This window comes from Lepus europaeus, chromosome 5 (genome assembly GCF_033115175.1).
Source record: "Lepus europaeus isolate LE1 chromosome 5, mLepTim1.pri, whole genome shotgun sequence".
Lineage (NCBI taxonomy): Eukaryota > Metazoa > Chordata > Mammalia > Lagomorpha > Leporidae > Lepus > Lepus europaeus.
Genome location: NC_084831.1, coordinates 130,297,126 through 130,314,013, shown reverse-complemented (window position 1 = coordinate 130,314,013; position 16,888 = coordinate 130,297,126). Strand labels below are relative to the sequence as shown.

Genomic DNA, 16,888 nt, shown 5'->3' with positions numbered 1-16,888 from the left:
TTAATTATTATTATTATTATTATTTGTAGATGAATACTATCACTAACACCAAGTTTTCACTCTAAAGAACTTTCCACAGACATACATAGGAGAAGACTTGGGGCCTTATTCCATTGAGTGTTCTTCCATTCAAAAATAGAAATTTCTCCATTTCTTAAATCTTGGCCAAGCACAGAAAGAGTAACAGCCTTACTTGTGGAACAGTTCTTTAAAAAATCAATAACAAAAAGATGTACATTTCAACAATACATACAAAAGACTTAAAAAAACACATGAAAAATGTCCAGCCTTGCTAGTAATCAGAGAAACAAATGAAAATAAAAATGTAATGTCATTTTATAATGTGATAATTGACAAACACTGGAAACTGCTAAGACATGGTTATTAAGGATGTGGGGATGTAGGACTATTATAAATTGCTAGTGGGAACAACAAATTGATAGAAGTTTCCAGAAGAAAAGTTTATGACACATTTTAAAGACCTCAGATTTCTTCATATCCTCTGATTTAGCAATTCTATTTCTAGGAATTAATCCAAGAAAATAAGGTAAAATAGGCAAGAGTTACTATGAAGTTTGCCACAATAAACAATAATGAAAATAAGAACAAACAAAAATTTTAAAAAGAATGGCTTAAATGCTTCACAGTAGTGACATTAAATAAATATGAGCTTTTCCTGTAACAGGTTCCTATGCAGTTAAAGTCATGTTTTTGAGAAGAACATTTAATGATATGGAAATTATTCATAATATATTTTTAGCAAGTAAGTAGGCTGTAAAATGATCTACACCCACACATAAACATGCACTTCTACACAAAATGCTAGGAGGAAATAGAACAAAAAGGTTGCATTAATTTTCTTCCGTTTTTTCCTGAATCCTCCAAATTTCCTACATTAAATATTAATTTGTAAAACAAAAAGTAAGTGTAAACTTTATACACAGCATATGGAGGAATCTCCAGATCTAGCATTGGTCTTTGTTTTGTGTGGCCAATCTCTAGAGCTCATTGGAGAAGCAAAGCCAGTGCAAAGCTGTGGCTAAAGACACATCTGAAGAAAAGAAGGCTGAGAAAATTGAGACACCTTCACAAAGAAGAGTGAGTTAGCAAGTGATTAAACTCTCTTCAAAATACAACCATTAATTATGAAGAGTGTTCATCAGTTGTTTTTCCCGCTCCATGATAAATAGGGCCAATGGAAATAGGCCAAACATAGAAATCAACTTCGGAAAGATGGGGTCACTAGAGAATAGGAAGTAGGTTTTCATTTCATTCTCTCTGCCTCAATGTCCAGAACAGTTATGATTAATAACAGATTCTGAGGCTAGTATTGTGGTGTAAAGATACTGCCTATGATGCTAGCATCCCATATGAATGCCAGTTGCTGTCCCAACTCTGCTTCCAATCCAGCTCCCTGCTAATGTGCTGAGGAAAGCAGCCAAAGATGACCCAACTGCTTGAGCCCCTGCCACCCACATGGGAGACCCAGAAGAAGCTCCTGGCTCCCAGCTTCAGCCTGGCCTAGCCCTGGCTGTTGTGGCCATTTGGGGAGTGAACCAGCAGATGGAAGGAGCCTCTCTGTCTGTCTTTCCCTCTCTCTCTGTAACTCTGACTTTCAAATTAAAAAAAAAAAAAATTCTTAAAAAATCCCAAGAAAATGCCTGTAGAATGAATGAGTGAATGTACAAACAAATGAACTGTGCATCAATCTCCAGGACACAGACAACACGGGCCTCACAGAAAAGTACTAGAAGAGGAAAAACAGCAACACATATCTCGTCTCTGAATATAAGCCTATAAAAGATTCTTTTATGGGTTGATGATAATTATGGGGTACACAGTATAGATACATTGGAAGTCAAAGATGAGTACAAGGTTGTGGTAAGTGGAAGAAATAGGAAAAAAAGAACAAAAAAATGTCATTCCATGGTGGGAGAAGATATGGACAAGGTAACTATAAAAATGCATATGTGTCTGGGGATTTCAGACAGGCAGAAAATTCAGCCCTAATAGTGTGGTTGCTGACTGAACAACAGAAAAAATCTGCTCATTGACAACAGGTCCAACTAGGATCACCTCAAAAAGCATTAAGTACCAACTATGTAGCAGGCCTGGGTTAGGGCTCTGACCTCGCTCTTCAGAAATCTCTGGTCTAGAGAGGAAATAAAGAGGAGTCATCAGCTAGGCACTGGCATTCCGCACCCAGTGGAACGGACGGGCAGTTTGAGGGAATGGAAGTCCTTCCAGGGGAAGACAGACCTGATCCAAGCCATGTAAGGCGAGCAGTCCTGAGACGTCTGTCCACCGGCATAGGTGCTGGGCTATGGATTCTACTGATGGAGAACTGCAACCTCTTAAGATTGCTTCTAGGAAAGGCCATTTTTACTAGGACAAAAGAGGAAGAAGACATAGAGCACCAGACACTTCAGGAGCCTGCTGTCTGCAAAGAGAGGAAAGGAAAAGTACCAGGCCAAGTACCTGGTGTGTTTCAACAGCAAAAACCACCAATCAGACAAGGAATGGAAACTGACCTCTGCAGCTCATTCTGCTCCCCTTCAATTGGCAGTATGGTTATGGTGCCTGGCTTCCCCCCATCTGAACTTTTCTGCTTACATTTAAAAACTGTCCTACAGCTGGCGCCGTAGCTCAACAGGCTAATCCTCCACCTTGCGATGCCGGCACACCGGGTTCTAGTCCCGGTCGGGGCACCGGATTCTGTCTCTGTTGCCCCTCTTCCAGGCCAGCTCTCTGCTATGGCTCGGGAGTGCAGTGGAGGATGGCCCAAGTGCTTGGGCCCTGCACCCCATGGGAGACCAGGAGAAGCACCTGGCTCCTGCCTTCGGATCAGCGCGGTGCGCTGGCTGTGGCGGCCATTGGAGGGTGAACCAACGGCAAAGGAAGACCTTTCTCTCTGTCTCTCTCTCACTGTCCACTCTGCCTGTCAAAAATCAAAAAATAAAAATAAAAAAACTGTCCTACTTATTTTAAATAAGCTAATGCATATAAAGTGCATTTTAAACACACAGGAATAAGTCAGTAAGTGTTAGAGATTAATACAATTAATAAGTGTCACTTTAGCTTGTTAATTTTCTACCCTTATTGTTTTTTAATTGTTTTTTAATTTACTGCTTTCATGCCACTTCCTTATTTTATTACTACTTGATCTGTTTTTTTAATCTTTGTAAGAATCTTCTCTAGCTCATGCTATTTATTTTACCCACTCATCCTATCGTATGTTTGCTCTGATGCTTCTCTTTAGTACTTGTGTATCTTAATTGCTTTCAACCTTCTTTTTGCCATTTCACATCTAATTTCATCACTCTCCTGCTAATATTATCCTTCCATTCATTGTTCTGCAGTTGATTAATGTATTCTTTCTTCCGACCTCTTTGTTTTTCTCTTTTTTTTTTTTTAAAGACTTATAGACAGTGAGAGAGAGAGACAGAGAGAAAGGTCTTCCTTCTGTTGGTTCACTCCCCAAATGGCCGCAACAGCTGGCGATGCGCTGATCCGAAGCCAGGAGCCAGGTGCTTCCTCTGGTCTCCCATGCAGGTGCAGGGGCCCAAGCACTTGGGCCATCCTCCACTGCCCTCCCGGACCACAGCAGAGAGCTGGACTGGAAGAGGAGCAATCAGGACTAGAACCCGGCGCCCATATGGTATGCCTGCGCCACAGGTGGAGGATTAACCAAGTAAGCCATGGTGCTGGCCCCTGTTTTTCTTAATTCCTGGCTTTTATTACTTTCTGTCATTATTTCCTATTTAACTTTTGTACCTGCATTCCCAGCATACTATCCTTGGACTCCACTGCAGTTATTCTTTCAACTTATTAAAAATGTTCATGTTAAATGTCTCAAAGGGGGCAATCTTGATAAAAGTCCTGGCCCAGCAAAGCAGGCATGGCTCCTGCTGGTCTAGGAGGCTGGTCTAGGAGGCTGTTACTGGTTTAACTGTTCCCCCAGTTTCTTCAAGGCTGATTTTCCAGCTTCTAGAACCATCATTTAAGATGCATAATCTCTTAAGTTCACAGGCCGTTTTCCACTTTCTTCCATTTCACCGTTCTTCAGATGAAACAAAGCAAATGCAAACAGAACTACCTCTATTGACGTTTCCCACCTAGGTTACTGGAACACTCTTGCCATCTATGATAATGAACCACCAGATCTCTCCATGAAGAGATGCTTCATCTAAAATTTCTGTTTTCTCTCAAGTACAATCATTGGGCCACTGGCCAACCACTGGCAAACCAAACATGACACATTAGATGTATGGGAGTAGACTGTATCTGTGGAAGGATTTTTTATATAATTTTCCAGATTTGATTTTGATAAAAGAATCTACTAGCCTTAAGTCTTCTAGATCCACCCTGAAAGGACATATAACAAAACAGTCATAACTGAGTTCTTCTCCATATCATCCAGGCTCTAAAATATTGCTTAGCAGGCAACCTCACAGACTCTTCTCCTGTAAGGTTCCAAACACTTCCCTTCATTTAGCATATGAACGAGGGGTTCATAGGTCCATCTGGATAAGAGAAGCTTTGGGGTTTGAGGGACCTGTGTCCACACCCTGGTTTTGTCATGTACTGGCTATTTGATCTTTTTTTTTTCTTTATTTCTTTAAGATTTATTTATTTGAAAGGCAAAGTTAGAGAGAGAGATGGAGAGACTTTCCATCTAGCTCACTTTCCAAAGAGCTGCAACAGCCAGGACTGGGCCAGATCTAAGCCAGGAGCCAGGAGCCAGGAGCCAGGAGCCAGGAGCCAGGAGCTTCATCTGGGTCTCCCACATGGGTGCACCTAGCCAGCAACTTAACCTGCTGCACCACAATTCCAGCTCTGCCTAGTAGATCTATAAACTACTTAATCATGGAAAACCTCAGTTTTTTCATCATTAAAATGGAAACACCAGTGTTTATAAAGACATCAGGCTTCTTAGTAGGGATATTGTTGGGGAAACACATTAGTCCCAGAGCTTCCAGCATGCAACTCCTGGTGCTTCTGATCCTTTATTCCTGGAGGGAAGGCACAGAGCCCTCAGAACTTACGCTTGGTCTCCTCTGAACACTGAACTCTCAAGAGTGAGACAAGAGCTGGAAGCGTCCTCATAGGAACTTCATCTTTGTCAGAGATCCCTTAGTATGGGGCTCAGTTGATGAGCTTCTACATTCCCTTACCAGCTCACTTCCCTAAGGGCAGAATGAGCAACCCTAAGCAGATATGCCACTCTGAAAAAAAAAGTGTCTGTGTGTTTGAGAAGGCATCAGAAAATAAACTGTGCTTCTTCTAGCTAAAGGATACTAGAGAAGAAAGGGCAGAAACAGCAAAAGCTGAAAGAATGGAAATGTGATACTATCTTACAAGTACGAAAATCATAATGTAATTTAATGTTCAAATATTCTATTTTTATATATTTCAAATGCTTTAGGGGAATATGTTAGGAGTAGTTAAGACATTGCTTGGAACTCCTGCATCCCATGTTAGAGAGCTTGGGTTCGAGTCACAGCTCCGTTTCAGATTCAGCTTCCGGTTAATGCACACCCTGGGAAGCAGCAGATGATGGCTAAAGTACTGGGATCCCCACCACACACATGGCAGACCCAGACTGAGTTCCCGGCTCCTGGCTTTGGCCTGGCATAGTACCACCTGTTGTGGGCCTATGAATGAACCAGAGAATGGAAAATTTGTCTGACTCTCTGCCTTTCAAATAAACAAAAATCAATCAATAAATTTTTAAAAGCTTTACTTATAAAAAAGAGATAGGGTGCCTTTAAAAGTAGGCATACTGGATGGGAATATAAGGCAAGTGTAGAGCAAACCACATTAATTGATTTAAAATGGCCTTTCTAGCAGTCTGTGGCTATGAGGATGGACGGGTGAGAGATAAGCTAAGAATAGAAAGGAGAGAGGAACATCTCATTGCTTGGAAAAAAGCCAACTATTCTTCCTTTCCATTTTTTTTATGATTGTTGTACACTATAAGAAAAGGGTGGACACAAACAACAAACTTAGACACAAGTATACTAACTACATTTGTGAAAACTCAGAAAATGTACATTTACAATTCATATATTCAATCATGCAAAATTTTGCCTCAAATCAAAAAAAAAAAAAAAACCTGCAAATATATTAAACTCCCAGTAACTCAGTAGTATTTATTGTATTTATTTGGGAGAAAATGAAACTCATCTGCAATTTACTTTCAAATGTTTGGGAAAAATCCAAGATCGATTGGTGGATGGGCAGCAGAATGGAAAGACACAGATGTATATGATGAAGCCCATAGTGTTAAGTATCAGTGATAAAATCTAGAGGTTGAATATATTGGCTTCACTGTAAAATTATTTCAACTGTTCTGTATGAAAATTTCAACATAAAAAGTTGGGAAATTTTAAAAAGGTAGTTGATGTTAATTCCTTCTCTTAGCTATGCTCAGGCAGCAATTTGAAGATTTTAAACATTAGAGCAGAGTTTCTCAAACTCAACATGCTTAGAAATGACCAGGGCATCTGGTTATATCACAAAGTCTGATGTAATAGGTCTGGATGTGCCTCAGTTCTGCATTACTCAGACGTTCCCAGGCCAGGCTGTGGATCTGCAGGCCACACATTGCACAGAGCACCAGGGCAGGGAAGATCCACTAGGCTGAGGCCGTGGTAAAGGGAAGCCTGAACCAGAGCCAGTATCTCGTAGGAGCCCCAGAGGATTGAGACTTAAGGAAAGAGATCAAGATAAACTCAAAGACATGTCCTGCTTAGGCTTGAAAAATTATCAAGTTAGATGAATTAGTGGCTGACAGAGTTGAAAATTACTGTAAACAGAAACTATAACAAAAGTGGCATTTCTATATTTATATTATAAATCTTCCTCTATATTAATTCATCGTTTAAAGCATATTATGATAATCTGACTTAAATTCCTGTACACAGTTGATTTCTAACAAAGACTTTTACTTAATGTAGGAAGGGCTTATTAGTGTGGAAAGCATGTTTTTCTGCATTTTGTGTTTACAGATGATCCTATTTCTAACACTATCACCCCACCTTTGGTGGCTACCAAACCACTGGTAGAGCACCTAGAAAGTGCCACTACCCAGCATGATGGCTACTAGTCACACTGGTTGTTTAGGTTTAAACTATAGAAATCAGTTAAAACTAAAAATTCATTTTCTTAATCACACTAGTCACATTTCAAGTGCTCAACAGTCATGCATTGCCAATTACTTATTGGACAGCACAAAAATGTGGAAAAAATAAAGTGCACTGAAAAGCACTGTCCTAAAAGGAAAGGATGGCTTTGCTACTGTCAGCTGGCATATGTCAATCATGTATAGACACAATTCACCTATTTTTAGTTGAGAAGAATATGAGTATATATGTGTGTCAATACATACACCTATTGCCATGGGCATTCCCTACATTCTCTAAAAATAATATGGTACTATATGGACTATTCTGGGTGGCAGAGTTCTATCATTTCAGAGAAGCCAAGGACTGAGCCAGGCAGCTGCCAGGCATTTGAGCTTTCTGTGATTTAACTGACTGAAGAACCATGTCCTAGGGACCCTTGTTTTCCTGGTGCTGGACATCAGAAAGTTTTCAATAAACATTTATAAGATAAAGCATTGATTTCTCTACTAATTGTGTCAAATTGAAGCAGTTTTAGATATTTAGGCATGTAGAAATCCCCCAAACTCAAATAAAGCCAGAGATTTGAGATTTTTAAGAAAAAATGACACTTCATCTCAAAGCAAACTTGTTTAAGGATATAAAAGTTCTTTCCTAGAAGGCATAAGGGGGCAAGGTAGACCCTGCGGGAAGAGGGCCATCTTCACAAATCTGTGCTAAGGTCTCCCACAACTAAACTTACCTATTTGATTAGAGGAAGATTTACTGAAATCTGGAGGGGCCGTGCCACTTTCAAGAACAATCACAAAAACCAAATGCTCTTTGGAAATTGTGATTTTTCTCCATAGAGCAAAAGGCAGGACCAACTTGATTCTGGAACAACTAACCAGACTACACTAAGGACTTGGCTGTAGGGTCAAACGTGGGCCCAGATGGGTGGGATGCTAGCCATACCCAACCACAAGAGCACATTGTTGTCTCATTGAGGGGACTCTATCTAGAAACACAATCTCCTTCTTTATATATAGCTTTACAGTACCCACCTTTCCCTTGCATTTTCTTGGGAACAAAAAAACAATCATTGTTTATAAGCAGCATATAATGTTAGAAGAAGACTTAGACAAAATATAAGTCAATCATACTTCGTAAAATTCAGGAAATTGAGGTGCATAATCGCACAGGCAGAAGTGGAATACACACTTGTACATGTGCATAAACACATATACACATACAGCAGATCAATGTGATGGTATTTGAGGGGCCAGTGTTGTGGCTGGATGCGGTGGGTTAAGCCTCCACCTGTGACATAGGCATCTCATATTGGCTCTGATTCAAGTCCTGGCTGATATACTTATGATCCAGCTCCCTTTTAATGTGCCATGAAAAGAAGAAAAGATGGACCTACATTGGAAACCCCAGATGGAAAACCAGGCCTCTGCCTTTGGCCTGGACCAACCTCAGCTTTTACAGCCAACCGGGGAGTAAACTAGTGGATGGGAGAGCCCTCTCTGTCACTCTGCTTTTCAAATACCATAAATAAGTATTTAAATAAAAAGAATGTGATGGTATTTGGAGCTATTGTATCAGTAAGTCTGAGAACAACAGACTTTGTTGTGAATAATTCTACAAAGAACTAAGGAGTCTCCACAAAATGATGCTTATTGTTTTATTATTAAGCAGATGGTATGTCTGGTTGGAAGTGGCACCCTTCCTTAAATTACTGCTTAATGGTCTTGAATTCCTCTTTGGCTATATAATTTAATCTCAAATTATTTCCTAGACTATGGAGTTAGTGGGCTCCCCTGCCTTAGTATACCTAGAAATGGAAATCCAATCTCTGACAAAATGGAGAATGAGACTAAAATATGCCATGATTGGCATGAGGGTTTTGAACCACCTAAGTACAAGGTTTCTCAAACTTGACTTGGAGGTAGCAAGACATAGCTTTGTTCCCTAAGGTCAAAAATGCTTATGTTGGCCGGCGCGGCGGCTCACTAGGCTAATCCTCCGCCTTGCGGCGCCGGCACACCGGGTTCTAGTCCCGGTCGGGGCACCGATCCTGTCCCGGTTGCCCCTCTTCCAGGCCAGCTCTCTGCTGTGGCCAGGGAGTACAGTGGAGGATGGCCCAAGTCCTTGGGCTCTGCACCCCATGGGAGACCAGGAGAAGCACCTGGCTCCTGCTGTCGGTGCGCCGGCCGCAGCGCGCCTACTGCGGCGGCCATTGGAGGGTGAACCAACGGCAAAGGAAGACCTTTCTCTCTGTCTCTCTCTCTCACTGTCCACTCTGCCTCTCAAAAATAAAAAAAAATTTAAAAAAATGCTTATGTTAAGTGAATGAATGGATAAATGAGTGACTAAATGGATGAATACATGAGTGGGCCATTGAATGAACTTATCTGTTTGTTGTCTGTTTAAGGGCTTTCAGTTAGCAGCTGGGAAAAAATGATGGATTGCACACTAAATTACAATATAGGGATTTTTCTGCTTCTTCAACTATTGTGGGCTGAAATGAAATGGTCTTCTGGTATCTGATACAGGAACTGATAAAATATAAAGGCTGAAAAATCTGAAAATGCAAGAAGGAAAGGGACAGCTCTGTTGGCCTTTGGTTTTCTGATGAGGGAGCATCAGGATGTCTGTTTCCTAGAGGCAGGTGTCTATCTATTCTGTTCCCACTGCCTTCATTCCCTGCAGAATCTGTCCTGTTCCAGAGAGTCCAGACCCTTCCATCCTCCTCAGTCTCTCTCTCCCCTTGTGGCCTGGGGCTGTTCACTACCCTGGCCACAGCACCAGAAGCTACACACAGGCAACAAACAGGAAAGCACATCTGGACCTCATGTAATCCCTTCCTAATTCAAATGCAGCCTGATAAAACAGGAGAGTTAAGACTTTGTATAGTTAACAGGAGTTTTTAAAGAGCTGTATTGGAATTGTAATTATCACCCTCACTTGCCAGTGCTACAATTGCACATGCGGCAACATCTTATTAATATACACTGTTAAGTAGAGGGGTCTCTTAGAAGTAAAGAAAAAAAAAGTCAAAATTATGGCTTGTGGCCAAATGTTACTGAGCAACCCTTGTGATAGCCAAATGCCTAAGATGTGTTTACTTAAACAGGAGGCTATTTTTGCCTTAAGGATTTATATTCTATTTACTTACTTAGTAAATATTCTTCCCTCTTTGTTCCCTCTGACATGGGAGAAAAGAAAAAACAAAACACCTGCATTATGGCTTCATGTCCATTCTTCACTACTTTAATTATCCAAAGCAAAACTCATGAGATTTCTCTGCTGTAAACTGATATTCATGGATGTTGTCCTCATGGAGATAACAATAATACTTCATTTCCACTTTACCAAAACTTAGGAATCAGAAAAATCTATAGGGGAATCTGTTCATATTTGGAATTGGCTGGGGGTGAATTCACTCCCTTTAACGGATATTTTTAAACAATTAAAAACAAATGGTTTTGGGCCGGCACCGCAGCTCAATAGGCTAATCCTCCACCTGTGGCGATGGCACATCAGGTTCTAGTCCCGGTTGGGGCGCCGGATTCTATCCCGGTTGCCCCTCTTCCAGGCCAGCTCTCTGCTGTGGCCCAGGAGTGCTGTGGAGGATGGCCCAAGTGCTTGGGCCCTGCACCCGCATGGGAGACCAGGAGGAAGCACCTGGCTCCTGGCTTCGGATCAGCGCGGTGCACTGGCCGCAGCACTCCGGCCATGGTGGCCATTGGAGGGTGAATCAACGGCAAAGGAAGACCTTTCTCTCTGTCTCTCTAACTGTCCACTCTGCCTGTCAAAACAAACAAACAAACAAAAAAACCCAAATGATTTCATCCTAAAGAATAATGCTTTTTGCTATGGCAAATCTCTGAGACTTCAAAGGGTAAAGGTCACATAATGAGAGCATTTCCTCTTCGTGTAGGTCTTCAAGATACTATTTGAAGGGGACGAATGGGATGGCCTAGAAAGTACGGAAGACACTAAATCTGATGAAAATGTTTTCTTTTCCGGGGGCAGGGGGTAGAAGAGTCTACATTTAGTCTTGGGTTACCTGAGCTAGTAGTAAGAATCAAAGATCATGAATGCAGAATTCTAGAACCACTGAATATAAAGCAAACTTTGGGCTTGCTTTTCTGGTATATTTTGCAAATGTGGCAAACAAAACAGAGTGGTGAAGTGACTCCTGAAAAGAAAAACTACGAGAAGGATCTATGAGGGCCTGCGCTGTGGCCTAGCGGGTAAAGCTGCCACCTGCAGTACCGGCATCCTATATGGGTGCTGGTTTGAGTTCTGGCTGCTCCCTTTCTGATCCAGCTCTTTGTTATGGCCTGGGAAAGCAGTGGAAGATGGCTCAAGTCCTTGGGCCCCTGCACCCACGTGGGAGACCCAGAAGAAGCTCCTGGCTCCTGGCTCCTGGCTTCAGATCGGTGCAGCTCTGGCCGTTGCAGCCAATTGGGGAGTGAACCAGCGAATGGAAGACCTCTCTCTCTCTTTGCCTCGCCTTCTCTCTCTGTGTAACTCTGACTTTCAAGTAAATAAATAAATCTAAAAAAAAAAAAAAAAAGAAGAAGAAGGATCTGCATTTCCTAATTTCAAGCTGCTTTCCCTTCCACCAGCGTGTGGGGTTCCTGTTCCACATCTAGCAGGGAGGACAGAGAGATCCCATCAGAGACCATGATGTGTCACTCCAAGGATGGTTGTCCACAAACAGGCATGCTTTCACAGCAACTCTTTAGGGTAGCAGCAACTAAAGGAATCAAAGAGAGAATTGCCTCAGCAATATCTTCACCGTGTAATTCCATTTTACTGAATGCAATCTAATTTTATTCATAGAGAATCTGCATTGGCCAAGAAGCTTAGAAACTTTTGCCAGAAAGGTAGACTTGATGACAGCTTCAGACTTAAAAGATGGTATAGTTGTGGATGAGGGAAGCCTTTCAAGCAGTAATTATCACTGGATACTTTATAGCTGATACACTAGGTGTGGCTTATGGTCATCAAAATGCAGTTTTATTTAAGCACTATCTTTTTCCTTCTCTTATCTGATTTATTCATTAAACAAACATGTTCTGAGCAATTAATATGTGCACTTTAGGACCACATATACACATAAGAATGAAGGACACAAAGAAAATTAAGTATGTTTTATAAGTTACACATGCATAATACAAGGGAAGGCTGTGTGTGTGGCAAAATAGCAAGAGGAGAGGGAGGAAGGCTGAGAAGAAATACCATGCGGGAGCTGGGCTTGGGGGAGTAAGGCTGATATTGGAGTGAGATAGGGAAGGCGGGTGTGGGATCAAAAGGATGCTGGGGTAGATGGCGTGTGTGAGTGAACATGGAGGATGAAGATGCATACCCAGCTAAAGGTGAGCTGGTTCCCTTAAAGGCTTCTGAAGTTCCCTTTGATGGTGGGAAGATGGACAGGGCACTGGATGGATAAGTAGGTTGGGGCCAGCATGTGGAAGATTCTGACTCTTAGACTCAGGACTTGAGCTTGTTTGGGTAGGCACTAAGGACAGCAGCTGATTTCTGAGCGATTGATAAAATTCCGGGCATGCGGGCAGGAGAGAGGAGAACCCAAGACAGCAAGGGTGATTAGGAAGCTGCTGCAACAGTCTAGTTATGAACTAGTTCTAGAACCAGGATGCTGGCAGTGGGAAAGGAAAGCACGTGACAGTGAAGTGACCTTTATGTGTGAACAACAGAGAAGTGGCATGATCTCCCTCCACTACTCAGAGCCACCCTCAGCCCAGGAAGCCCTGCCCTCTGTCATAAGAAAACACAGGGTATTTATGGGGGTGTCATTTACCTCTCATCGCACCTAAGGAAGGGGTCCTTAGGCCTTGTATATTTTTATATCCATCTCAAAATCATACCTGTCCATCAGCAGGGGAAAAAGAAGTGACAACTGTGTCCTAACCTATCCTGGCTAGGAACTACTGTGAAAACTGCTCACCCAGGGGGAAGAAAAAGGCTCAAATTAGAAAGTTATCACTTCTAACATTTCACTCTGCATTCATGTGGAACAATTTATGTTTTGCCAAACCCTTTCCTATCTATTTTCTCATTTTCCCTAAAGTAGCCTTTGAGGCATCAAGGGTGGGGATTCTAGAAGAGAGTCAATGTTTGCCTGTGGGTACACGGCATACAAGAACCAGTGTCTCCCAACTTCCCTCAGAGGACTCTGCCCACTGCATCTTGCAACTCAATTGCTACATGGTCAATGGCAAGTGGTCTGAACTTCATAGGACTTAAAATAGATGCTGGCTGGATAAGACATGGGTGCTGTGAAAACCCAGCCAGAGGAGCAGATAAAGGCTGCCTAGAAAAAGTCCTCCACCAAATGAAATACAACCCAGAGCCCATCTGGGAATTCCATTGCTGCTTTGGGGTTAGGGACTGTTTATTTTTATTTCTTGGCACAAGCCTTTCATTCCTGCCCCTGCCTCTTCTTGTCTCTCCTCCTTTGCTCTGTCTCTTTCTCCTGGCAGCCGTGGCCCTCCTCTGTACAGGCACAGGTCTTGGCATCAAACACCAGCACCTCCAAGCACATCTCACTCTGACTGGCTCCAGTCTTCCTCCAGGTGGCACAATTTAAAAATGGATACCAAAGGGATATATCCTATTGTGACTAGTCTTTGATTCATTTATTCTGTATAGTAAAGACCCAGAAATAAAACAGCCACACAATTCACAGGCCAAAAAAATTAATATAAAACGAGAGGCTCTTTCAAGTGGCATTTTCCAGCTTAGTTATGTCGTGGGCTTATGCAATCAGGTGTAATTGTCTGCACATGTTCGGTTGCAGTAGTTCAGAAATGATTCCCAGCCTTCCAGATGACGTCAGATGGGTCAATGTTGACACTCCCGCCCCCACACCCCCTCCAGTCTGAATGCTGCTCTTTTGGGAAGAAAGGCACCAAACAGCAGAACTGTCAGAGCCATTTCCTGCCTGGTCACATGGACATTTCTTCAGTTCCCTTTTTGCGTAGGGCACTCTGGTGCCCTCCTCATGTTTCTCTCCTCTACTTATACACAGAGCAAAGCTTTCTCTGGAAAAATCTTACATCTCAAAAAGATGCAGGATGTGCATAAATGTATATACACTTGAACACCCTCATCCCCTGCTACCACCACACACACAGACCAGTATAGAGCTAGTTCATTCACTTGGAAGCTCATTTGAGAATATACTTCCCCACCTCAGTATGCTCTATTTTTCTAAGCAGGCTTCCTGGAAAGTCAGCCATTTGCACAATAATAATTCATATCGTTAGCATGAGCACACAGTGGAGAAACTCCCTCTTTGCTCTGCAAATGCCTCCTAGAAAGTAACACTAGTGCTCAAAGCATGTTTAACAGAGTTAGTTCAGATTAAAGGGGATTCTGTCTGAAGAATGTAGAAGATCCAGAATTCTTAACTGTAAGGAGTCAAATCACCAAAACAATGAGTCTGGTGCTCAGCTCCCTTCTACACTATCCTTACCAATAAACTAGCCAATCCATGCTTGAATTCTCCAATGTTGGGAATTCTTGACTTTCAAAGGCACCCAATTCCTTTTTTTTTTTGGGGGGGGGGGAGAACTATGACTATGAGAAAGGCTCATCAAATGTTGAAGTGAAATCTATTTCTGTGAAACTTCTACTCAGTGATTCTCTCTAATGCCCATTAGAGCATTCCTGGTGACGCCAATCCTTCTCTCCAATGATAGCATGTGTGAAACCATTCTGTACCACCTGGGTTTTGTCTCCTAAGCAGAGATCCTTAATTCTTTCAACCAGTTCTCATCTGACAAGATAGCTGGTATTCTCTTGATTCTTTCCAAGCTGGCCAGAAACATGTGTGCTTTGACCATTGCAGAGTTGAAGAGCCCATCATCTCCTTCACTGCACACATTCTACCTCCATTTGGGTACACTAGCTTTTCACTAATAAATCATGCCTACCTTCCCCGCCTTCCATCCCTCATTTACTTTAATCATAACAATAGAAACAAACAATAAAAATGATCACCACCATCCAAACCCAGGTCCTATCAATAGTTCGGAGTCAATAGTTCTCCTGGAACACCTTGTGACCTGTAAAAGCCCAGAAATCACCCCAACCTAAAGAATAGCCTCCTTTTTCAGGCTGCCCTCTTGTCCTAGCTTGCTGTCACCGCTGCTGAGATAGCAGACGATTGATCTGAGAAATCAAGTTGGATTGCTGTCCCAAATCTACACTCGGTTCTCCTTGTGTCTGTCTGATCGATTTCACTCTGTGCGACATAGCTTGTCGCTATGAATTTTCATGCTAGTCAGGAGCCGCGAGCGCACCCAAGAACAAGTACAAGATGGTCTGTACCCTCCCTATCCCTTCAACATACCCAGCCTCTGTGTTAATTTTTTTTTTTTTTAATCATCCATAGGGAGACTGGAAAAAGGTTTGGTTTTTAGACCTCTGCTCCAGGTGCAGTAGATTTTGGTCACTGGTTTTTCTCCCCAGGTAGTCTGGCCCCAGTTTGTGGTGACATTTCCTACCACTGTTGTACTAGGTGTCACCTGTTTAGCAGCTCCTCTCAGCTGAACGCATGTGGCCGCAGGTGCCATGCAAACACTGATTGCGTCTGACAGCCCTAGACGCCAGCTGCCTGCATGAAGCCTGCCCAGTCGCCACTTTTTTTGTGGGTAGAATGCTGCCGATGGCATGACCGATACAGAAACAAGAAACTAGGTGACCGTAAAGCTAAGACAAGTCCTACTAAGTGGCATTCTGGGCCCTATGGCGTTGAAATAATTGGTAGTGATAGAATAGAAACAAAGGGTGGGGGAGCCTTGTTGTCTTACACTGATGCCCTGCGGACTGTACATCTGACTGGCTGCGAGTCCGTCACTGTATCCTCCTGTCTGGCTGATAACATGGCGAAGGGTATCCACCTAAACAGATGAACAACAACAGAGAGGAAATTAGTCAGGGACTTGCAGGGAAAGGGAGGCAGATCATCATCTTACAGGATACCATTTGGGCATGCCCAATTAACACAATCATTTTGGAGACACTCTTCCTAGGAAGAGTCCATTAGGTAGAGCCTAGGTCTTCTCTATATATCAAGCCCATTACCAGTTATGACTTCGGTAAGCAAGAATAACATGTTAAAGAAAACTAGGATTTCCAACACTGAGGTTAATTCATTAACAACACAGCATGAGATGGCAGGGAATGGGGTGACAGAGAAGGTTAAAAGGTCACAAGGGGAAGACATTTCTCCTTCCTCCCCATAGATCATCCTGCTAGCTTCTCCTTTGTTGGGTATCCAATAAAAGCGAGTTTGGTTTAGAAGAGGTATGGGCCACCATCTCACAGACAGAATAGTATATGATTCAGATGCTTGTTTGAGGACTTAAATGATAGCTAGTTTAGTCATTTGACCAAAGTCTGACCACCTCCTCAAACTGGTTTCCAGGCAATGTTTCCCAAGCAAGGGGCTGAATCACTGGCCAGGTGTTCTATGCCAGGCATATAACACTTCCTGCTTCACATGCAGGGTGGGAACTTGGATTGACATGGCCCAAAACTTCCCTAATAAATCCATGTCAGAACATACATCTTGGCTGTCTCACATCATGCTTCATGTTGACATAGTCAGATGCCTTCCTGAGGTGTCACGAAGGTGAACAGTTCACTAAGGAGCACTGAGGTTTTATACCAAACAGTTTGATTTTTGCTTCCCCCACACAAATTGATACTCATCACCAGAAACCCAAGTCTCTTGATCTCAA

General features: G+C 42.4%; 1 protein-coding gene across 5 annotated transcripts in view; it reads right to left on the bottom strand.

Annotated features, from left to right (window-relative positions):
- Positions 1-16,888, bottom strand: part of PBX1 (PBX homeobox 1) — a 332,349-nt gene that overhangs the window by 52,697 nt on the left and 262,764 nt on the right. For all 5 annotated transcript variants that reach the window (XM_062192660.1, XM_062192661.1, XM_062192658.1 and 2 more), the window contains one exon: positions 15,956-16,045. In XM_062192660.1, coding sequence (XP_062048644.1) covers positions 15,956-16,045 — 90 coding nt within the window. The remainder of the gene's footprint in view (positions 1-15,955; positions 16,046-16,888) is intronic.